The sequence below is a fragment of the Gracilinanus agilis genome, chromosome 4 (assembly GCF_016433145.1).
Source record: "Gracilinanus agilis isolate LMUSP501 chromosome 4, AgileGrace, whole genome shotgun sequence".
NCBI lineage: Eukaryota > Metazoa > Chordata > Mammalia > Didelphimorphia > Didelphidae > Gracilinanus > Gracilinanus agilis.
Window position 1 is genome coordinate 422,758,659 of NC_058133.1, and position 25,572 is coordinate 422,784,230.

Below are 25,572 nucleotides of genomic sequence, written 5' to 3' on the forward strand. Positions count from 1 at the left end.
CCTTCCATCTTGGAGCCAATACATGGTATTGGCTCCAAGGCAGAAGAGTGGTAAGGGCTAGGCAATGATGGGGGTCAAGTGACTTGCCCAGGGATTATTCAATTTTTCTATATTTTCTAATCAATTTCTTTTCTTCTTTGATGCTAATAGTTTCCCAGTAGTGTTATAGGGAGCAGAAGAAACTTTTGTTTTGGTGCGGTTGGAAGTGTATGTATTTGATGGAAAGACAAAGAAGGGAATAAGGGGGAATGGTGGGGCTGTAAGGAAAAGAGAAGGTATTTATTACTCAAGCTACTCCAGTGGAATTTGGTGCATCCATCAGAGGGCAGTGTCCTCTCACTTTAGGGAGGCGTGACCTATTTTGGTAAAGCCCAATCCTCACTGAGGCTTTTTCAGAGCAACTTGGCATCATCATCATCTATAGATTTCTGTGATCTTCCCAGTTCCAAGCACTTTTGACTCATTGAAAGGAAAATAGTAAAGCATTTCTTGAGGAAATGGATTATCTAAGTTCTTTTTAGTAGTAGTAAATCTCTGGAATTTCCACATGATTACACTCCTTGGAAAAGGAGAAGAGGAATATGATGGAAAATTTTTTTTGCTTCAAAAACAGTCTGCTCTCCCCTATTCTCGTTCTCATTCCTACCTATTGATAGATCATGGGCTTACCATGAAAGTGTGTCAAATTTGTTGCAGCATCAGTTACTCTGGAGAACTCTCCAATGATATAAGATGCAGAGAAGTGAAGGTAATTTCTTCAACGGGGACTTCCCTGCACTTAATCGCAGGTCAGCCCCTCTCGGTTATTTTCTTCTCTCTCCATTATTTAGGGAGTCTTTTTCCTTCAATGAAATCAGTGTTAAAAACTGGAAGATTAGGGGTTGGACTAAACAACTGGATATTGGAGACAACATTGAGAAATGAAAATTCTTCAAGTCCTTCCCATCTCAAATAGAAAGTCACTTGAAGACAAAACAAATTTTTAACTGGTAGTTTGGGCAGGAGGTGATGCCAGAGCTGAGAAACACCAGCACATTACTAAGGTATAAGAGAAATGTTGGAATGGCTAACTGAGGGAAGTGGCACAATGCTTTTTTTCTTGATAAGATACTCTGTTATCTGTTGGCCCTATTGGAATTAGTACTAGGCACAGAGTAGGTATTCATTAAATATTGAATGAATTGGTATTTAGTCAAAATGTTGCACAAATGATTACGAAGGAAGACAGGCCAGGCTCAATGCTTGTTTAAGCTTGCTTTTGAGATCCTATTTTCCTAACAGTAAAACAAAACCAGCTGATATTTATATCATACTTTAAGATTTATGGAGCATTTAACACATATGATCTCATTTGATTGAGGCTAGCTCAGCAGATGTTTGTTTTAGTTTTGGGGTAGGAGGATGGGGTGGGTGGGGATCTCTGATTCTGTTGTAGATCAATAACTTATCAGGAACTAATATTCTTATAGGAGAGCCTAAGGCATGGAGAGGATGAATTACTTATCCATGATCATACACATAATGTTGTCAGAGGCAGGACTTAAACCAAGATTCTTGATTCCAGGAAAGTTCTATCCACCTTGCCATGTTGCCTCTCTTTTTTACAGATGAAGAAACAGGCTTAGAGAGACTGGCTTTAAATGTCTTGCTTACAGTCACATAGCTTATAAATTTCAGAGGTGGGTGAATCAGGGACAACATGGAAACAAGGATATAGCTTTTTCTGAGGATGGAAAACTTTTTTTTTCTATTAAACTCTGTTCACTTTTTTTCTCTTTTGTTTTAGGCAGTTACTAAATAGACTGTAACTCAGAATTTGTCATGAGGATGCCCTAAATCCCATTTAGTATTTCTCTGTTAAAGGAACACCTGTAATATTATTTATTTATAATGCCTTTGCAAGGAACTTCTTGAAAAGACTGAATTTGTTATACTGCCAATTTTTAAACTGAAGAAGCACAGAAGGGTAGTATTTAAACAGAGAGAAATATTTCTCTACAACTTTGGCACTAATAGCCATTTTCCAACTCCAGAGTACTATAAGGCAGATTCACATTATTTTCATGAATTCTATTTCTTCCTGATCTTTGCAAAGTAAAGCATAATCTAATCTCAATATTTGATAGTTTGTCAGTTGTCCATAATTGCTTACCTGCTTACTATAAATGTTTTCCCTCCTCACCTCCACAAAGTTCTTCTGTCCCGGTTCCTTTATTATGTTTAAGTTTTTTCAGTGATCTCATTAGTTCTCTTGGGTTCAATTATCTCTTTACAGATAACTTCCAAATCTACACACCTAGCCCTTATCTCATTCTTGAATTCTAATCATCACTGCCAAATACCTGATGGATATCTCCATCTGGATGTTCCATTGGCATTTCAAATTTAACATGTGCAAAATGGAATTCATTTTCTTCCCCTCAAAACCAGTCCCTCCTCCAAACTTCTAGTCTGCAATCTTAGAGTCATCTTTAACTCTTCCCTGCCTTTCACCTTCTCCCCCCCAAAAAATTCCAGCCATTTGTCAAGACTTGTGGATTCTACCTCTATAGCATTTCTCACTTCAGTAGCCTTCTCTCCACTCATACACTGCCACTTTCCCTGTTCAAGCCCCCCATCATCTCTTTCCTGGACTATTGCACTTGTCTCCCAAATGATCTCCCTAGTTGTGGTCTCTCCCTTTTCAAACCCATCCTTGATATAGCTGCCAAAGTAATATTCTTAAAACACAGAGAGGCAGCATTGTACAACAGATAGAGAGTACTTTTCAGAATCAGAAAGACCTGAATTTAAGTATTGCCTTTGATTCTAATTCTAGGTAAGCCATTTGAATGTTCTTCATGAGAAATTCCCAACAATGATCACTGTTTCAGTTAAAAAATAAAAGCCCCAGATGTAATCACGTCACTCCCCTCCTCAAAAATGATCCTTGTTTCTCTACTGTTTATAAGATAAAATACAAACTCCCTTATTTAAGCCTTTCACTTAACTCTCCAGATTTATTTCATATTTCTCCCCTTCATACACTCTGTATTCCAGCCAAACTGGTCTACTAATTATTCCATTATCTCTATGTTACATAACCTACCTCTTTATCTTTGCCAATGTTGTCCTCCATGCCTATACTGCCCCACCTCTGTCTCAGCCACAATCCTTACCTTCCTTCAAGGCTCAGATAATGTCACCTCCTAACCAAAAATTTTCCAGACTTCCCATTTGTTTATTTTCTCCCTCCCTCCTTCCAAAACACACACTCTCTGTCTCTGTCTCTGTCTCTGTCTCTGTCTCTGTCTCTGTCTCTCTCTCACTCTCGCTCTCGCTCTCTTGCTCTCTCTCTCTCTCTCATTCTCGCTCTCTCTCGCTCTCTCGCTCTCAACTATCTTTCATTGACTTCTTTAAGTTCCTCACCCTCCTCCCCACCCAGTAGTGTCATCTTCAGGGCAGGAGGGGCTGTTTGGTTTTTCTTGGTATGGTCAATACTTAGCACATGCCTTGCACATAATAGTTGCTTAAGAAATATTTGTTGAATTAAATTTCACAAGGTTTACAAGCTTTATAGCCTTGATTGCAGAGCATCGCAGAGTTTGGAGCATCTTTCTACTTCCCCTACTTCTGCCCAAGTCTATCTTATTTTTTACTGGGTTGGGTTGCAAGAAAACCTAGAAAACGGGTACCTAGATTGTCCTTTCCTTGCATTTTTTTTTATAGAAATCTCCAAGTCCCAGAATGACATGACTTCTGACAAACATCTTCTAACCACCACTTACAGGGAGGGCATGGAACGGAAGGAGAGGAGGAGTCAATCTGATACTGCCATCAACTTGACAACCAGGGTACAAACAAACAACCCATCTCAAGCTGGGGTTCCATGGGCTGCCCTGAGAACTGAGTTTTCTTGGGGACTGGTGTAGACACAAGGGTTCTTAAGTTGGTTTATATCATCACCTGGGTCCCTTTGGCAGTCTGGTGAAGCCTAATTACCTACATTCATAATTAGAAGAAATATCAAATTTCAATTAGAGGTCAGAAATATATAAAGATATAATTCTCACATGCAAGTCCATAGATTCCCTGAAATCGATCTATGGATTCCAGTTTAAGAATCCCCTAGGAAAGGGGGCAGCTGGGTAGCTCAGTGGACTGAGAGCCAGGCCTAGAGGCAGGAGGTCCTAGGTTCAAATCTGACTTCAGACACTTCCCAGCTGTGTCAAGTGACCCTGGGCAAGTCACTTGACCCCCATTGCCTACCCTTACCACTCTTCTGCCTTGGAGCCAATACACACGGAAGGTAAGGGTTTTAAGGAAAAAAAAGAATCCCCTAGGAAGACTGGCAACTGAGCATATTCCATTAGTTGGCCCTGATAGGTCAATTCAATCTTACTACATTGGAAAAGGATGAAATAAGAATTATTTCCTTCAATAACCTTCCATCTCATTTTGGCTTTGAATTTAACTTTCTTATGGCAAAACTAAGTGAACTGAAAAAATAATGAGAAGCTCCTATTTGAGCGATACCAAGAAATTAAAGTTCAGAATTCAGAATGGGCTTAGAAGCCGGGTATGGAAAAGGGAAAGAATGCAATCGAATGTTGAAACTACGTGTTCTCTGTGTTGCCATTTGGGGATGTCAGTGACTTGAGTTATAATTCTGCCTCAAATATTTACTAGCTTTGTGATCCTGGGCAAGTGACTTAACCTTGATGAGCCTTAGATTGCTCATCAGCAAATTGGGGATGACTACCAACTTCACAGAGTTGTTCTGAGGATCAAATGAGATGAGACAAGATGCTAAAGTGCTATAAAAATATGAATAGACATCCTCATCCTCATCATTATTAAGGTGATTTCATGTTTGGAAAGTCTTCTAAAAATGTACAACAAAGTTCACAGAATGCCGGAGTCAAAAGGGAAATTCAAAACTGTCGTTCCATCTCTAAATGAACAAAATCCTCCTCTGCAGTGCACCAGAGATGTGGTCATGGAGTCTTTGAATGAAGGCCTCTAGAGATGGGAACCTTCCATCTCTGCAAGTGCCTCATTCTTCTTTGATTTAGCCCTAATTGTTAGAAGTTGTTCCTTCATCAAACCGAAATCTTTCCTGGGGATACTTATAATCACTTCCTCATTCTGCCCTCTGGTGCCAAATGCAACAACTACAGCCCTTTAAGTATTTATAACCTACCAAGATCCCTTTCCAGTTCCAGCCCAAGTCTTCTCTTCAGGTTAAATATCCCGAGTTTCCTTCAGTTCAAATAAGGATTGATCTGCCTTCATCACTGACTAAAGGAGTAAAATGAATTCAAGAGAACATTGGTGAAGAGACAAACTCTTCTGGCAACCAAACCAAAAGAGATATTTTACCCAATTCAGCTTTTAGAGAAAGCAAAAAATTCAATCCTCTCCCAAGGTTTTACTTCTCAAAGTTTGCCAAGAAGAAGAAAAAACAAAAATAGACAACTCAACCTCAACTTTTTAATGGGCCACTTGTATTTATGTACCCATGATTTATTTCCTCCATTAGTTGCTTTCCTTCAATGGAGAAATCAAACCTTGCAAATGGATTTCATGTTGATACTTTGGATATGAGATACAAATGAGAAGATTTGCATCTCTGTGGTATTCTAGTGTCTTATTTGACTAACCCAAAGTTAAAAAAAACTCCCTTCTCCTTTCCTCTGAGCCAAAGGAGATCAGCTAGAGAAGGACAATTTTGAATAATGAAGTAAAGCTTATTCTTTGTAGTCTGAGCCCCTATCATCCTAGAAAGTGGACTGTTACTTTTTTTTTTAAGGAAACCCAATGTGGTTGCTTTAAGAAATAGATAAGATAATAATAAAAAGCAATATTTAGATAGCACTTTAAGTGCTCTAAAAGCCCAAGTCTCATAACGACCCTAGGATGTAGGTATTACATATATGTATTATTTTCATTCTCATTTTGTAGGTGAGGAAGCTGAGGCCAAAGGAAGTTAAGGGACTAGCCTAGGATCAAAGCCAGAAAGTGTCAAGGGTGGGATTTGAACCTTGACTTTCCTAACACCAAGTCTAGCACTCTGTCCACACTATGTGGGACCACCTCTCTCATACATGAATGGATTCTCCCATATCAGAAGAGGAAAAGGATCTGGGGGGTGAAATTTAAACTCAAATCCTAAATACTGACAAATCACAGCACTTGTATTTATAAACATTTGTTATAATAATAAAGTCCAGCTAGTTATTATGAGTGAGAGAGGTAATGGTCAAATCCTGGGTGCTAGTCGGAGTGATATAAGGCTGTGACTTGGTGTGCCTTTAGATAGTAGTGAAGGCATAGCAGGAACCCTGAAACACTGGCCAATCAGGTTAGCAGTTCACTATCCAATAACAGAACTGCTTCTATGAGTCTAACTAGACCGACTAAAAATGATCACAACAGCTTGACAAGGAGGCAATGGTATGATGAACGATCCTTTGCATTCTGGTACAACATCATATAAAGATATATGAGAACAAATCTGAAAAATCAGAACCCTACTTGCTAGAAATGTTTTGGTACAGTTGGGTGCTTATCACCAAGGTAGAAAAACCATGACTATATATAAAATGAACTGAAGACCTGAACGCTTTTATCTTGCACCAGTATTGACATCATGACAAAATTGGAAACATCAATTAAAGGCAAGCATTTCATATTAATTTTTGTCCATGATAACCCAGGCTTGACGTTACATGCAGGGCAATCATAAGAAATACATTTATTTTTATAATAATATATTTTTTCTAATTGCATATAAAAACAATTTTTTAGCATTCATTCAAAAAAATTTTGAATTCCAGATTCTCTCCCTCACACCCCTCCCTTCTCCCTGAGATGGTAAACAATCTGATACAGATTTTACATGTGCAATCATGTAAAACATTTTTCCATATGACTCATTTTGTGGAAGAGATCTCAAACAAAAAAAAGGCAAAAAAGTGTAAGGTAGTATGTTTTGGTCTGCATTCAAACTTTATTCAGTTCTTTCCATGAAGGCAGATGCTATTTTTCATCACGAATCTCTGTGATTGTCTTAGATCACTGCATGGCTGCGAATAAATAGATCATTCCCAGTTATAACTTCATTCTTAAACTCGGCCTAGATTAAAAAAGAATGGAAACTGAGGAGCTACTTAAATCTGAAGAGGAAAAAGCTGAAGAGCATTTAAAGACCTTTGACATCTACATTTAATCTCCAAAGAATATTCCAGAATGCTACCTAATAATGACGTGGATGGTAAAAGAGTATCTGAACCTTGAATGGTTTTGAAGGCGATATTAGCATTGGTAGAATTTCATTTCAAAAAACTCTTTTTGTCTTTGATGACATGAAATCAATTAATAGGTCAACTAGACCAAAATAAAATAATTTTCTAAAAACCTAGCAGATAAGCAGAAAACACGCATTTATTAAACACTATGTACCAGGCACTCTGGTAAGCCTTGAGCCTGAACACAAGCAAAGAGAAAAAAATGGTCCCTGCCCTCAGGGAGCTTATATTCTAATGGAAAAAGACAATACCTAAAAAGGAGCTGATATAGAGTAGCCAAAAAGATGCCTGTTGGGGGGGCCATGGAGGCAAAGTCTGCAGAACCAGAAGCAGAGCCTAGAAGGGAATGAAACATTACATGGGAAAAGGGGGCAAGTCTGGCAGAAGTTGAGAAGGTCCTGGCTACGGAGGGAAGTCTGAGGGCTCAAGAGCAATCATATTTCCCCATAATAATTTTACATTATCATATAATGTCATAAAGTTATATAAAATACATTTATGACTTGTACACAGCAGTACATATTGCAGTTCTTGTCTCATTAAGTGCCATAGGAGGAGGGGGGGATTAAAGCATAATCTAGGTATACTCCTAAGGAGAAATACCCAATGCCACTCTGGAAGGCATAATGTGAGAAAACTATTGAAGAGACTATGGAAAGATCCTAAAAGATGACATCAATATCTAGCCAATATAAACAATATTATGGATGGAGGAGCAAAAATGGCACCCCCAAAATCCCAGGAATATGAAAGGGAATAAATGATCTGTTAGAGAACAATAAAAAGTCTCCTAAAAGCACCATCACTTTTACTTCACTTTTGTTGATTATTGCAGTTTTTGACTCAGTTCCATGCTCATAACTTTCTGAAGTCAAGCCTCTAGGATTCTGTATTTACTGTGTCACACTGTCTCTCTCAAATACAAATAGATTCTTTTAGCTCAAAAGAGGGAAAAGTTCTATATGGCAGAATTTAATTCAAAACCCTAAATGTCAAAAAAACAAAATATGCATGCTCTAAAAATTTTGTTATACTGCCATAACACTAATTCTCTCAAAGCAAAACCAGTCATTGTGGATAGGAAGGGCAATGGCTATCTATGTGGATGTACAGCAGGGACTCTCTATTACATGTATATAAAATATAAAATGAGGAGAATGTGAGAGCATTTAATATCCACGTGGAGAATTATTCTCTATTTAAAACATGTCACCATGTTTATTTATTTATTTTTTTGATTTAAACCATTACCTTGTGTTCTGGTATCAATTTTAAGATAGAAGAAAGACAATTGGAGTTAAGTGACTTGCCTAGCGTCACAGTGCTAGAAAGTGTCTGAAGCCACATTTGAACCGAGATCCTCCTGATGCCAAGCCTGGTACTCTATCTACTGCACTACCTAGCTGCCCCCATGTTTATTTTCATGACAATCAAATCAGAAAAATAACTCATTAAAAAATAGCATCTTCCAAGGAAATAATATAACCATACTTTCATTCTGCATAGCCTGAGCCTTTATCAACAGTACTGAAAAGTTTGAGTTTGACTTTAAAGCAAAGAAGGAATTATATCAAAATATCACATCAATCACATGCTATGCATGAATATCAAGATTATGACTTCCTGGAAAGCATATTAAACAACTTCTTCATTTCGTGGAAATTTTATTCAACAATATCAAGATGTAATTTGGATTTCACAAGTATAAAATTCTTAATTTTTACCTAGGAAGCATAGACTCTGAACTTAAATACAGAGTATGAGAGCAATAGGTACAAATACTTTGGTCTTCCTTAGGCAAGACATATCAAACATAAGGTTATCAAGGGGAAAGGTGAGACCGTTTTATGTTAAGAGGTTGACTGGCATCTTAAAGTCAAAGCTTAAAGTAAAGAACACATTAAGAGAAATTAACATCTATATAAATACCATTTTAAATATTTTCTGACATAGCAAAATAGACAACAATGGATCTATAATGTCTGAACAAAAAACTGCACAATGTTAATAAAATTACCCAACAGATATAGAAAGATTAAACACTTCTCTTTCCAAAAAAAAATAAGGATTAATAGATGCCCTCAGAGCACATGGAAAATATGTAAAAAGTTTCTGGAAATATTTTTGGAGCAAGCAGATTTTACTTCACAAAGCAATAGTAAAGTCTGACAAAAAATATATGCCACTGGGCTCAGTGAACGTAACTAAAAGTGATTTATGTCTGGGTGGCTAAGATGCAAAAATAGAATCAAAATGTGTTCCATGAGTTGCATTCATATGAATTTAGACAACAATATGTCAGCAATGAAGTGTTGAACAAATACTTGATTCATAAAGATTTGTTTATAAAAATGAAAGGTATTATAATAATGGTTGAAGATCAGGTTATTGCCACCAGAAATTACCAAAATATTATCCTATAGAATCCAGACTAGTATATCCAGGTCCATTTCTATCTGAACTTTATCAAGCAAAAAAGTAAGAATTCTTTCATTAATTATAGTAATTTATTTCAGCATACTAATATGCACAATCTTCTAGCTATACATAATACAAATTTTAAAATATTGAGACTGGAGGCAAAGTTAAAATGGTAGAATAAGGAGAAGAAACTCACCAAATCTCATAAAGATCTAGAAAACTAACCAGATCAAATTCTGATCAGTAAATCCAAGAAAAAGTAACAGTGCATCATTTTTCCAACTCAGGGAAACTTAGGGAATTGAATAGAGAGGTCTGAGGACACTGGGTACAGGGTGGCCAGGATTATATTGATTCAGAGGATTCTAGCACTGAATAACTGAGAGGCAGCTGAGACTGGACACTAGAATAGGGAATAGGTACAGGAGGAGATCCCAGAGGATCTCTGAACAAGCACAGGATACAGGAATGGACAGCTCTGTCACTCATTACCCAGTTCTGGATCACAGAACTACAGCAAAGAAGGACCCAAAAAGAACAGTCTCTCCTGGGGCTCTGTTTTCATAGAAGAAAATTCCTGAAAATATCTAGACCTGGGGAAGAAATCAAAGCCACAGAAAAAATACTATCATCCTCATCATTTTATCTGCATTTGGAGTTATCTCAAAGATGGTTTCAGTGATCCTACAGAAGACAAACTTTCATCCTAATACTTTCATTCAATTATAAAAAAGAAGCTACTTTACCTATCTGTGCAAAAGTCCACAGGGCATTACATTTAAAAAAAATAATAGCAAGATAAAAACGTGTTTCTCCATCAGTTTCACCTGAACTCCATTAAAAAAAAAAGATAAGAATGAAATGAATAATAATCAGTTTCAACTCATATTTTCATGTCACTTCATGATTTTCACATTCATAGCATCTTTTGTGGTAGGTCCAATTCTCAGCGTCTGAAAGTTTGTCTTTTGGCATTATTATCCTAATGCCTTCAGCAATATGAACATGTTGCTGAAATTGAAATACGGTATTTGTTAACATCCATTAGCTTACTTCTCAGCTATTTGTAAAAAGCATTTTGCATAGCATAAATCACTATGTAAATGAGTTATTATAATTTTTTATTGTTGAGAGAGTGCTAACTGACTGAAATAGGAACATTGCCAAAGATATGTGATATGCTAAAGGGGCTCTATTGCTCTTTGCTCTAGAATAGGGCATAATGGAATAACACAGTGCTCTTATTGGTCCTGAGCAGTTGTAAACATTCATTAATCAAACAGAAGAGTCTGCTCTGCTTTACCCCTTGCCCAGGTCACTTTGATATTTAGACGATGTCTACATCTTACCTGTTCTGCAAGTATCCTCAGCTATAAAATGGGGAGATTGCTATGGCGAAGAATGGACGATCAAAACAATTATAAAGCAGGTTACATATAAACACAGAATGGTTTATAAATGCTAAATAATTATTATTTGGGCTAAAATGTAACTAACACACCTTTAAATAGGACACTTGTCAAGCTGCAATTATACCATGATGTTCCTCAATTAGAAAGGTCTTATTATTATACTGACACTATATTATAATGGCAGAGTTACTTTAATTGAAGAATCTTGAAACATCACACCAAAATTAATTATAAGTCTCAGTATCCTTGTGAGGTAAATGGCACTGGTGTCCACTTTCCAGTTGGGTAAACAAAAACACAGAAATTTTGAGTCACCTGCCAAAAGTTACTCTGTGAATCAATCATGATAACTGGGAATATAGACCAATTTTAACTCACTTTCTCAATCACTGGAAGCCAAATATATATTCTAAGATGGGAATACAAAAGATTCATCAATACTTGTCAGACTAGATTTCCCTGGTGGATTCATCCTTATATTTTTATTTTAAATTTAATCTTCATTTTAAATAGGTAATAGGGAATATGTCCAGGCAATATGGAATTTGAGATTGCTCAACAGCATCCAATAGAATTATCAAAAAATACGTACCTATAATTGGAATCTTCCATGTTCTCAAGACCAGATAACTCAACATGACTCAAGATTTTTTCTATTCACTTGCAGTCCATTGCTCAAAAAGCAGAGCTGCAAATGGAAATGGGGATGGGAAAGGGACTGAAGATAAGCTTCTCAGCTATTGTGATCTATGGAAGTTGAAACCCTGGGGGAAACAAATTGCACAAAATCACATGGTTTGTAAGTGGCAGAGCCAGAGTTTAAATTCTGGTCCCTTAGTACACGACCAATGTTCTTTCTACTGGACCATCTTGCCAAGCAATAATTTTGTTAGGTTTATGAGTAGGGTTGTACTGGTAGTTTGTGACCTATCATTGATTTACTGAACTTTGACTGTAGTCTAAGTCTTTAATTTCTTTTTCTGAGACATTGTTTAGTGTTTACTTCACCAGGAAATGCTAAGATGGTGACCAAAGGAGGGAGAGGGTCATTATTGGCTATTATTCCTCCTCTTCTTGTTCCAGAACTTCTAAAACTAAAATATGGAAAAGTCTTGAATCTATGTCTTGATTGCTTCTAGGGAATAGAGATTTTTATAAAAAATTAAACCATATATTTATCAATATTCTACTATAGATAATGTTTACACTGATAATAGTCTGTTCTCACATCTCATCCTTGTTTACCTCTTTGCCATGTGATAATGACAATAACAAAAATAATAGTATTTATGTTTCAAAGAGCTTTACATTTTAATTGATTTTGACACTGCACTTGATAGTGTTGACTGACCTGTCCTATATTTTCTCTCTTCTCTGGGTGTTTGTGACAGGGCTCCTTTTCTGTTCTCTTACCTATCTGACTGCTCTTTCAGTCTCCTTTGCTCTCTTATCATCCATGCCACACCCCCTAATTGAGGGTATTCTCTAATGCTCTACCTTAGACTCTCTTCTTTTTATGTACTCTCTTGGTGATCTGATCAGCTCCATGGCGTTAATGGTCATTTCTCTGTATATATATTTCCCCTGTGAATTCCAGTCTTGCATCACTAACTGCCTAATGGAAATTCTAGAAGTGGGATTTGAATCTAGGTCTTCCTGACTGCAACTTTAGTATTCTATCTACTGTATCACACTGACTTTTCTAAGAGATGAAATTTTCAATGAATCAAGAATTCATCAAATTCTTTGTTTCTAGTGTGATTCTTATCAGGCGCTTAGGAAGTTAAAGTCCTGTGTAGTTGACTATATTTAATCTATATTAAACTCAACTTTCATTTCCTCTATCTAGATGGGAGATTTATAGATACTTGCAATGATTCCACTTCTGCTCCAACCTCCCCCATTTGCTACTTTCCAAGATATTCATTTTATTAGCATGTTGATGAATGGGTTATACATAGATTATGTCAGCTCATCCTGACCATTCCAACAAAAGCAAACAGGTCAGCAAACCTTATGATCAGTTATTATTTTTTTCTTTTTTCAGACTGCCAGCTTATCAGATCATCTTAAACTTGGCAACCAAGAGAATGATGAAAGTTTTATTAATCCCATCTTGCAGCAAGAAAATATTTCACCTACTTTTACTCATAGCCCTATGTTCTCTGGTGGCATCAAACGTGTGAGTTTTAATCTAATATATTTGGCATGTGATACATGAATATCATAACAATGTCGAACTGGATATAAAGGATGTAATTGTGATATGGTTGGATGTATAGACTGGCACATCATAAATGAAACCTAGAAGTGAGCCTTTCTCTCAGTAGGGAACCAATAAACAACTTTCTGCTTCCCCACGGCCACATTAATAGAAGTATGAGCTGGCAATGTGGTACAGTGTTCGAAGCCCCGGAAAGACCTGGATTCTACGTCTAGGTTCTAGGTTTCTAGGCTCTAACATTGACTAATCATGTAATTTTGAACAAATGACAACTTCTCTTAGTCTTAGTTTCCTTATCTCTAAAGAAGGATATGATAATGACAAAAAATGTACCTAACACCAAGACTTTAATGACTTTGCATTGTGTGATGTTAGGACAAGAAGGTGGCAAAACCTTAATAAAGTATTAACTATTCCTATGCTTCTGGATCCTAAGGATTTTGTCACCTGCCCAAGTAATTCTTATCACTATCCTCAACCCCATCCTCTATTTTCAGCTCATCTTTTACATATTATCTTCCTCCATTCAAATGTAAACTCCTTGAAGGCAGAGATTATCTTTTTGCTTTTTTTATATCCCCAGTACTTCAGGGCATAAAATGTGTGACATACAGTAAGCACATAATAAATGCTCATTACCTACTTAGCTGGAATGGGATTCCTATTCATATACAGTTGGACTAGGTAATGTTTGAGGTCTTTTTCAACTTTGATGTTCTGTGAATCTGTCAAGTTTTGCTTAACTGTTAACATGCTTAACTGTCTGCAAACAGTGGGAAAATCTATCAATGTGGAAGAGGGAATAGACATTCTGTGTGCTCCAGAGAAATCTAAAGAGAGTCTCTATATCAATAGCCTTGAGAAAGTGAACAATTTGACATAAATATGTGATCATGGAAAATATTTCCATATTAGTTATTTTGGAAAAGAAAACAGAAAAAAAAAAAGAAAAAAGAAAGTTTGAAAAGTATGCTTGGGGGTGGGGGGGGGGGGGGCTAGGTAATTCAGTGGAGAAAGAGCCAGACCTGGAGATGGGATGTACTGGGCTCAAATTTGGCCTCAAATACTTCCTAGCTATATGACCCTGGGAAATTTACTTAACCCCAGTTGCCTAGATCTTACCACTCTTCTGCCTTAGAATAAGTAGAATGGGGGTGGGGGGTGGAAGGGATCCTGGGGCAGCAGTTGGGTAGCTCAGGGGATTGAGAACCAGGCCTAGAGATAGAAGGTTCTAGGTTCAAATTTGGCCTCAGACACTTCCCAGCTGTGTGACCCTGGGCAAGTCACTTAACCCCCATTGCCTAGCCCTTACCACACTTTTGCCTTGGATCCAATACACAGTATTGACTCCAAGTCTGAAGGTAAGGGTTTAAGTTTAAAAAAAAAAAAGAAAAGAAAGAAAAAAGAATAAATAGAACATGGAAGGTAAAGATTAAAAAAAAAAAAGTTTTTTTTTTTAAACCCTTGTACTTCGGTGTATTGTCTCATAGGTGGAAGATTGGTAAGGGTGGGCAATGGGGGTCAAGTGACTTGTCCAGGGTAAAAAAGCTGGGAAGTGGCTGAGGCCGGGTTTGAACCTAGGACCTCCTGTCTCTAGGCCTGACTCTCACTCCACTGAGCTACCCAGCTGCCCCCTAAAAAAATTTTTTAAGTATGTTTCATAGTAAATGTTGGAGGGGATGTGGCAAAATTTGGACACTAATGCATTGTTGATGGAGTTGAGAATTGACCCAACCATTCTGGAGGGCAATTTGGAACTGTGCCCAAAGGGCTTTAAAACTGTGTATACCATTTGATCCAGTGATACCACTACTGTGTCTATATCCCAAAGAGAAAATTAAAAAAAGGAAAGGACCTACTTGTACAAAAATATTTATGGCAGCTTTTTTTAGTGGCAAAGGATTAGAAATTGAGGGGATGTCCATCAATTGGGGAATGGCTGAACAAATTGTGGTACATGTTGGGGATGGAATAGTATTCTGCTATAAGAAATGATAAGCAAGATTATTTCAGAAAAAGCTGTAAAGTTCTGAAGGAACCGAAGCAGAACAAAATAAGAAGAACTGGGAGAATATTGTACACAATAACAGCAATATTGGATGATGATCAATTGTGAAACCTTGGCTACTCTCAGCAATATAATGATCTGGGCTAATCCTGAAAGACAGGACAGAGAATATCCACCTCCAGAGAAAGAGTTGCTAGAGTCCTCTTTCACATCAGTGTATTTATGGTTTTATTTCCAGAGTCTGGTTATATATGAGTTTGCTCTTACAACAATGACCAATATGGAAGTGTTTTGCATGACAATAAAAACAATTTTAATTTAAAATAAAGTATAATTCAATCTGCATTCAAATTCCATCCGTTCTTTTTCTGGAGATGGACTGCATTTTCCCTCATAAACTCCCCTAAAATTATCTTGGATTATTGCATTACGGATACTAGCTAAGTCATTCATAGTTGGTCATCATACAATATTATTATTACTGTGTACAGTGTTCTCTTGGTTATACTCATTTCATTTTGCATCAGTTCATGTAAATCTTTCCAGGTTTTTCAGAAAGCTTGTCTTGTCATTTTTTATAGCATAATAATGTCAAAGATTAACTAGTTTCTAATGGCCTTTGTGATGTATATAATTGCTTTGGAATATCAGGATCAATCTGATAAGGCAGCGAGATTATGTTTTGGAAATAACTTTGCAATGTTCTGTGACCACTAGAAAAGGTCAACATGCCCTGAAGGAGTGTTTTCCCTTTATCTTATCTGAATCTCAACCTGAGGACATTCCAAAAGTTTGACAACCTCTCCTATACAAGGCAGAAATTTCCCATGTTGCCCAGTCTAACAGATCCACTCCCTTCTTTCTTGAAATACTATAACCAGACCTGTAACTTCCACTTTCTCTAGGGCTTGGGTCTATCTAAACCTGCACAAATGTTTCCTTTGAATTTTCTTTCTCTGGAAAATAAACATCTTCTTTATAGAAAAACTGTTTTCTCTTTTACTAATTTAGAGTTAACAATTACTTTGCTACCATAAAAAGAGCTACTCTAAAAATTTTTGAACATAGAGGTCTTTTTCTTTTCTTTTCTTTTTTTTTCTTTTTTTTTAAATCTCTTTGGGATACAGACCTAGTATGCTGTTTTGCTAAATCAAAGGGTATGCAAGTTTTTTAGTCCTTTGGATATAGTTCCAAATTGCTCTCCAGAATAGTTAGATCAGATCAAACTCTACCAACAGTGCAATAGTGTCCCTATTTTTCCACACTCCCTCCAACATTTGTCATTCTCCTTTTCTGTCTTATTAATTATTTTAATGTGCATTCCTCTAATTAATAGTAATTTAGAGCATTTTTTTCAAATTATTAGAGATAGCTTTGATTTCTTCTAAAAAGTGCTTATTCATATCCTTTGACTATCAGTTGGAGAATGAATCATAATCTTTTTTTTTTTTAACCCTTATTTTCTGTTGTAGGGACAACTCTAAGACAGAAGGGCAAGGGCTAGGCAAACTGGTTAAAGTTACTTGCCCAGGGTCACATAACTGAAAGGTATCTGGGGCCAGATTTGAACCTAGGTCTTCCTGATTCCAGGCCTGGCACTCTATCCACTGTACCACCTAGCTGCTCTGACTCATAAATTTGACACAGTTCACTATATATTTGAGAAATGAGGCCTTTCTCATAGAAACTTGCTGTACAATTTTTTTCTCCCAGTTTTTTGCTCTTCTTCTAATTTTGGTTGCATTGGTTTTATTTGTACAAACCCTTTTTAAATTTGATGTAATCTATGGATTAGAGAAGAATTTATAACCAAATAAGAAATAGAAAGCATTATAGGATATAAAATAGATAACGTTGACTATATTAAACTAAGAAGTTTTTACACAAACAAAACCAATGCAGCCAAGATTAGAAGAAAAGGAAAAAAGTTGGGAAAAAAATTTTACAAGTATTGCTGATAAAAGTCTTATTTCTCAAATATATAAAGGAGTCAAATTTATAAGAATACAAATCATTCCCCAGTTTATAAATGGTCAAAGGATATGAATAGATAGTTTACAGATGAAGAAATCAAAGCTATCTACTATCACATGAAAAAATGTTCTAAATTGCTCTTGATTAGAGAAGTACAAATTAAAACAACCCTGAGGTACCACCTCATACCTAGCAGATTGACTAATGTGACAGAAAAGGAAAATAATAAAAGCTGGAGGGAATGTGGCAAATTGGAACACCAATGCACTGCTGGTAGTGAATTGATCCAAACATTCTGGAGAGCAGTTTGGACCTATATCTAAAGGACTATAAAGGGCCTTTGATGCTGAAATATCACTACTAGGTCTATATTCCAAATAGATTTTTAAAAAGGGGAAAGGACTTGTGTGTACAAAAATATTTATAGCAGCTCTTTTTATGGTGATAAAAAATTGGAAACTGAGGAGATGTCCATCAACTGAGGAATGTCTGAACAAGTTGTGGGATATGACTATAATGGAATACTACTGTCCAATAAAAAATGATGAGAAAGATGATTTAAGAAAAGTCAGGAAAGAACTACATGAATTGATGCAAAGAGAGCAGAAACAGGAGAACATTGTATGTGTTGACAGCAATATTCTTTGATGAACATTTATGAATGATGTAGCTATTCCTAGCAATACAGTGATCCAAGAAAATCCTCAAGGACTTGTGATGAAAAATGCCATCTGCCTCGAGACAAAGATCTGATAGAGTCTGAATGCAGACTGAAATACACTGTATTTCACTCTATTTCTCCACTTGTTTGCATTCTCTTTCACCAAAGGACTAATGTTGAAAAATGTTTTACACTATTATACATATGCTTGCTATCTCAGGGAAAGGGAAGAAAAGAACAGAGGGAGGGAAGGTAAGAATTTGACTCAAACTTTAAAAATGAAGGTTAAAATATTGTTTTTTCACATAATTGAGGAAAAAAATAAAGTACTAAAATATAATTTTTAATTAATGTAATCAATTTTATATTCCATAATACTCTGTCTCTTGTTTGGTCATAAATTCTTCCCTTATCCATAAATCTGACAGGAAAAAAAACTTATGTTCCCCTAATTTACTTATGATATCATTCTTTATTTTTAAGTCATATACTCATGTATACATGTAGGAAAAGTGCTTTTTATTGTGGAAGAGATGGAATAGGATCCCTTGTGCAATATAGAGGGCTTTCCTTTGCTATCGATGTGAGATGAGGGAAGTAAGAGATAAAAGGTAAAAGTTATCTGGGAAAGATGAAATAAAGAAGAGATGAAAAAAAGAAACACTTTGCAAATGGCCTTATTTTTTCTTTTATTGAAATATTAAGTCAGTTTCTTAGCTGAGAGAATAGAGGGAGAGGCATTATGGAAGATTTGAGGAGGGAGAAAAAAAATTTGGAAAAGCCACTGTGGTGAGTAGGATAGTAAATCAATTAGAGAGATGAAAAAGGATAACCATGCTGCAGTGAGGGCTCAGTTTGGATTACACAATAAATTTATAGGGGATGCAGCCAGCACAGATTTCATGATTTTCTCTAACTTTTTCTTTGGCAGAAAGTGAGGAGGAGTAAAGGTAAGAGTAATAACTCGGGGCTGAGACTTGGCAGCTCAAGACTAGCCATAAAATAAGGAGCATTTAGGAAAAGTGAAATATGTTTAAGAGGTGGAATTAGTGATGAATAATATGAGAGAGAGGATAATTTCAGAATTCAGAATTCTGGCAGTTGCATAGTTATAAATGATGGCGTAGTCAATTAAATAGCATTTATTAATTGCCTACTATGTTCCAGGAACTAAGTATTGGAAAGACAAAAAAAAGAACACAAAAAAGCTTAAGTCTCTGTTTCCAGATAGTGTGGAGGATAGAAAGAATATTGGAACTGGAATCAGGAGAACTTGAGTTTGAATGTAGTCTCAGATACTTATTACCTGGATGACCCATTGACCCATTTTTTTGTCATTATTGTTCAGTCGTGAACCCATTCAGGGCTTTCTTGGCAAAAAGAATGAAGTGGTTTGCCATTTCTTTCTCCAGTTCATTTACAGAAGAGGAAACTGAGGCAAATAGAATTTAAGAATTTAAGTGACATCCATAATCTTATGGACCCCTTGGTGCTTAGACATCCCTAGGCCATACTTAGAGAACTCCTGTTTAATATCTTTTAATATTTTATATTAAAATAAAGTTTTTCTGCTTTCTAGGGAAGCCTGGCAAGCATTAGCAGCACCTGTACAGAAGTGGGCAATTTTGACAATGCTAATGTAACTGGAGAAATAGAATTTGCCCTTCAGTATGACTTTAAGGCTTCTATGTTAGAAATCTGCATCAAAGCCTGTAAGAACCTAGCCTTTGGAGAAGAAAAGAAGAAAAAGTGCAATCCGTAAGTCGTTATTGTTTTTTCATTTGACATTAAGGAAAAATACTCTCTCTCCTCCCCGACCTCTTTCCTTTACATTCCATCAGTGGCTCTCAAATGAGGACTCTCAGGACCCCTCAATATTCTTAAAAGTTATTGGGCCACTCATGCCAATAGCACTTGTCCATATGAGTTATATCTATTGATATTCATTATACTAGAAATCAAATGTCAGTGTTGTTATAAAAAGTTAATTTACATTTTTTTTATTTTAAATATTTTTCTATGGTTACATGATTCATTTTCTCTCTCTCCCTTCTTCTCCCCCCCTCCCAGAGCTGACAAGAATTTGCACTGGATTATACATGTGTTATCACTGGATACCAGTTTCCATATTATTCATTTTTGTAAGAGAGTAATCTTTTAAAACCCAAACCCCAAATCATATACCCACATAAATAAGTGGTAAATCAGATGTTTTTCTTCTGTGATGAAAATAGTTTTAATCTTAAAGACCCCTTGGCACCCTAGATGTCCCCAGGCCATCCTTTGAAAACTCCTGTTTAATATCTCTTAATATCTTCCACTGTTTTATTAACTCTTATTAAGCTCTTAGATTTTCAAAAATAGCAGGGACCTTTCCCCTTTTTAGTGGCTAGAAGGTCATTGTTGGAAGAATTGAAGCCTCAGTATTCTAGCCCCACATTTAAACCTTGGGGACACCAATTTGAAAGACAAGCAACCGGTACCCTAAGAAGGATTTACAGCTGCCCATAATAGCAACTAATTTACCTCACCCAGCGGGCATCCTCCATGCATTTGTAATGGATGGGCTCTTCTGGTTGGAGGTTGTCTCTGGGTATTTCTGTCAGAGGGATTGTGGACAGAGATTGGGAAGAAGATAAAGTGTGGGTGGAATCAGGGAGAGCAATTCTAAGTTAAAGTTGGTGTGTGTGCCAGTAGGGAAAAGCACCTATTTTGGTGGGGTATGAATCAGTGCATATGAGCTGGGAGTGGGGGGCTGTTTAGGGGTGTGAATTCCCCAAACAATTCCAGGGTGCATTTCTGGCTTTGCTCCCTTTGGAATGATAACCTGTGGAGGATACCCTTGGCTCCTCACACCAGTCCTCCCAATGATTCAGCATTATTGTCCTGGCAAGACAGAGCTCTGAATTATGCTCCTCCATTCATCTCTGCTTGAGTAAAGAGAGACCTGGGGGAACCAGAGAGGAGCTGCAGCCTGAGGGTAAAGTGTATATGTGGGTCTGGACCTCCAACAGGCTCTCCTCCCTCACTGTTGCTCCCCAGGCATTGTCACTCCCAGACAGATGAGAATTTATAGTCTTCTAAAACCCCCAGAGGAGATTCCACAACATTCCTCAGTAAACATGTGGTCAGCAAGTTCTTCTTTATCTGCTCAAATCTCTTAGGTTGCAGTTTTCCCTCATTTGGTCCTCTGGGTGGGTGGGGGTGGGAAGGTTGAAGAAGGGGATCCCAGTCCCTTGTGGATTCATTGTTTCCATACTCCTTAATTATTTATTTGGGAATTTGATTTCTTTTTTTTTCTTTTGAACATTTTCCCAGTTACATGTTTCATGTTCTTTCCCTCTCCCTCAACCCCCCTAAACTCCCCATAGCTGACGCACAATTTCACTGGGTTTTACATGTATCATTGATCAAGGCCTAATTCCATATTATTGATAGTTGGACTAGAGTTATCATTTAGTGTCTACATCCCCAATAATGTCCTCATCAGCCCATGCATTCAAGCAGTTGTTTTTCTTTTGTGCTTCTCCCCCCACAGTTCTTCCTCTGAATGTGGCTAGTTTTCTTTCTCATGAGTCCCTCAGCCTTGCTCTGGATCCCTGCATTGCTGCTAGTAGAGAAGTCCTTTATGTTTGATTATACCACAGTGTAGTTGCTTTCTATTATCCAGTGTTATCAGAGTGAATACCTTTCCAGCATTAAGCAGCATCATATAATGGAAAAAGGGATGCTTGGGAGTTAGGAGAGACCAGAAGTCATACCTAAACCCTGACCTAAGCTGTGTGACCATGGACAAATCACTTAACTGTGCCTCAGTTTCCTTAACAGTAAAACGAGGATAATAATAGTACTTGTTTCACAGGACGATGAAAATCAAATGGGTCGACACGTGTAGAGATCTTTGCAAACCTTGAAGCACTATATAAATACTAGGATGGATTTTTAACACAGGGCATTTTTTTCATCCATAAGAAAACAGAGATAGGATACAAATTTGTTATTTCAAAGTAAAATTATAATGATTATAATAAAAGTTGCAGGGCTCTTGGCTTGTCTAGTGTCTTGAGCGAGTGCAAGACTAACCAAGCTTAAAGTTATTGTACAAATTACATGATATGCTTCCACCTCTTGTCAGAGACATGGCGCACTGTCAGTGCAAAATGAGGCATATGTTGTTAGGCATGGCCCATGAATAATTTTATTTCATTGTCATATGGAAAGAGTCTCTTAGAGGTCAACGCTAAGGGAGTCATTGGGAAGTGACTGGAAGGTAGAAAAAAAAAGAACATTAAAAACACTTTAAAAAAAATCATAAGATAAGGGTGTTAGATGAGGAGAACAGAGAGCCTGTGCTAAGTGCCTTCCCTGTGGAAGGCTGGAAGGCAGGGTATGAAATGTTTCTGGTCACATGTGTTACCTAGAAAGCATTTCAAAAAGTTTATTTAAAATAAGTTTGATAAATATCAATAATATGGAAATAGGTCTTGATCAATGACACATGTAAAACCCAGTGGAATTGCATGTTGGCTACGAGAGAGAGGTGGGAAGAGGGGAGGGAAAGAACATAAATCATGTAACCATGGAAAAATTCTCTTAATTAATCAATTAAATAAAATTTAAAAATAAAATAAAATAAGTTTGACACCAAATGGATTTTAAGGTTCAAAACAGCTTGTATGGGATAACAACATGCAGCTTCCAGAGTCACCAATTATATACCCTTTAGCTCAAAATGCACTTTAAAAATTAGATAACGGGAGGTCTTGGGTTCAAATATGACCTAGACACTTCCTAGCTGTGTGACCCTGGGCAAGTCACTTAACCCCCATTGTTTAGCCCTTACTACTCTTCTGCCTTGAAACCAATACACAGTATTGATTCTAAGATGAAAGGTAAGGGTTTAAAAAAAATAGAAAAGAAGCAAAGGACAAGAGGTGAAGGAAGGGGGAGATGGTTCACCATTTGTTACTTGGTGTTCAACTTTTTTGGTCTGCTCATGTAGAAGAATCCTGACTTTTTTCTTTCTTTTCCCCTTCTTTGGTTCCCCAGTTATATAAAAACCTATCTGCTACCGGATAAAGGCTCTCAGGCCAAGCGAAAGACCAGCGTCAAAAAGAACACCGTGGATCCTCTCTTTCAGGAGACTTTGAAGGTACTAACAGGGTCAACTTTCATTCAAAGGATCTGGTCTCTTTGCTGCTCTAGGCCCCATATCTTCAAGGTCAAAAATCAAATTAATAGATTTTTACAAGTCCATGAGTCAGTTAAATTAAAAAAAGCAACAACACACAAAAACCAAATGTACAACCATCCTATAGATATCTTTCAACCTCTGTCAATAAGTTGCAAATTGGAGTAAAAATAGAGTTCAGCCTTTGTTCAGGAAAAGTTCAGTGTCCACTGAACCTGGGAATAATGTTTAGCTAATGATTTCTTAAAAAAAAAAAAAAAAAGGTGAAAAAGAGATCCTAACTGGACCCCATCATCCATCTCTGAACTGGGCAAGGGGCAAATTAGAAAAAAAAAAATTCCTTTGACTTACTGAATCTTGATGAATGTCATAGAGTTTTTCTCAATCAGTATACTGTGTGAATGGAGAAACATGTTAATAAGAATAGCAGCTCATAGATATGGTACTTTTCACTTCACACCGTGCTTTCCTCACCATCCTATGGAAGAGGTTGGGTAAGTATTATTGACCCCATAAACTGAGGTTCTGTGAATTTAAGTGTCATCTATTGAAATTTTCTACAGATTGTGAAGGTCATTACACCCCAGGTTTCAATAATCTCAATGGAAGGATATGGGCTAGATTATAAAGCAATTAGGTATGTTTAGACCTGATGGGATACCCAAGCTCAGGAAACTGATTAATTAATTAGTTAATATATTGTATGGAAGAAGTGAGATCCCAAAAGATCTTGACATATTGGAATATTGTAAGATAAAACCTAATAAAATCAGTACACAGGTTAAAAAAATTAACTTCGTAAGTGCAAGATAGATAGGGGATATGTGTGGTTAGACAACAATTTGTGTGATATAGATTGAGTTTTTAGAGGACCACAAATTCAATGAGTGAACAAAATAACGTAAAAACCTAAAAACGAATGTGATTTTAGTTTTTGTTAAGAGAAGCACAGAACAAGGTTCTAGTCCTACTGTTCACTTCTCCAATAAGCCACATCTGGAGTTCAGTTCTGTATTCCCCACTTTGGGAAGAATATTGTGTGGAAAAATTAATACAGAATTGGGATTTTTTTTTTTTTTTTGAGAAATAGTTCCTATTTTGGCCTCCCAGAAGAGTCAGATTTTAAAACTACAAAACCATCTCTCCCTCAGGCTATGAAACTGGTTAGGTCCAACAGGGTTAAAGACATATCACTGGGCTGGCTTTTGTCACAGGCAGGGTGGAGATCTGCTCCTTATTTATCTGTAAACAAGGAGTTGATTAGGTAATGAAGTCACCTGGGCAGGGGACTTATTGGGAAGCCTGTGCTATGCAGTCAAGTGAGTCCTTCGGCATCCTTGGGACATTCCCCTTCCTGTGATGAAGGAGTCCTGTTCTCTGATTCTACTTCCTGTGTTCTTCAATCAGAGATGTCTGCTATCCAAGACTCAGTTAAAGGAACCAGGGAGGTTGAGGCTAGAAAAGAAAATATTTAGCAAGGATATTATACCAAACTTCAGATATTTGAAGGACTGTCATCTGGAAGAATGATTGGATTTTCTATCCTTATTATACATTACTCATTTCCATGAACTCTTCAGCACCACCCTTTTCTGCCATTCCTCACACTTAAGGCTCCATCTCCCATTTTCCTTTGTCCTGGTTGTCCACCATGTCTGTCATGCACTCCCTCCTTATCCTTACCCTCCCTTCCTAGAATCTCTAGCTTTCTTCAAAGCTCAGTATTTAGTGCCAGAAAATGACTTTATATCCCAACATTACCCCTTATCAACTATATGCCAATGGTGAAGTCACTTAAATCTCTGAGCTCCAGTTTCTTCATTTGTAACCATCAACAAGCATTTTTAAGCATATACTATGTATAGTTACTAGTCATTGAAAATAAAAAGAATTAAAACATTTTTAAATTTAAAGTTTAAAAAATTTAAAAAAAGAAGGAATTAAAAATTTAAAAAGGAAGAAAGGAAACAAGTATTTATTAAATGCCTGTTATATGCCAGACATTGTGCTAAGTGATTTACAAATATTATCTCATTTTATCTTCATAGCAGCCCCAGGAGGTAGGTGCTTTTATTACCCCCACTTTACAGATGAGAGAACTAAGGCAGATAGATGTAAAGTGACTTGCCAAAGGGTTACCCAGATAGTAAATTTCAGAGGTGGGATTTTCAGGTCTCCCCAATTTCAGACCCAGCCCTTTAAACATATGGAACTGTCTCTCTGCCTCATTGGCACTAATTGCCTCATCATGGGGTATATGAAAACAAAAATGAAATAGTCCCTGCCCTCAAGGAGTTTCCTTTCTACCTGAAGGTTATAGATTTTAAAATTAATAACAAATAACTCAATATTATATTTAATAAAATTTTATTAATGATAACTAAAGTAAGAG

The 25,572-nt window shown here is 36.8% G+C and overlaps 1 protein-coding gene across 1 annotated transcript in view; it reads left to right on the forward strand.

The window, feature by feature from the left end:
• The window catches only part of SYTL3 (synaptotagmin like 3), a 101,140-nt gene that overhangs the window by 69,579 nt on the left and 5,989 nt on the right, over window positions 1-25,572 (forward strand). The window contains exons 8-11 of the mRNA XM_044675732.1: window positions 3,709-3,833; window positions 13,170-13,304; window positions 19,569-19,747; window positions 23,039-23,141. Of these exons, the coding sequence (XP_044531667.1) occupies window positions 3,709-3,833; window positions 13,170-13,304; window positions 19,569-19,747; window positions 23,039-23,141 (542 nt within the window). The remainder of the gene's footprint in view (window positions 1-3,708; window positions 3,834-13,169; window positions 13,305-19,568; window positions 19,748-23,038; window positions 23,142-25,572) is intronic.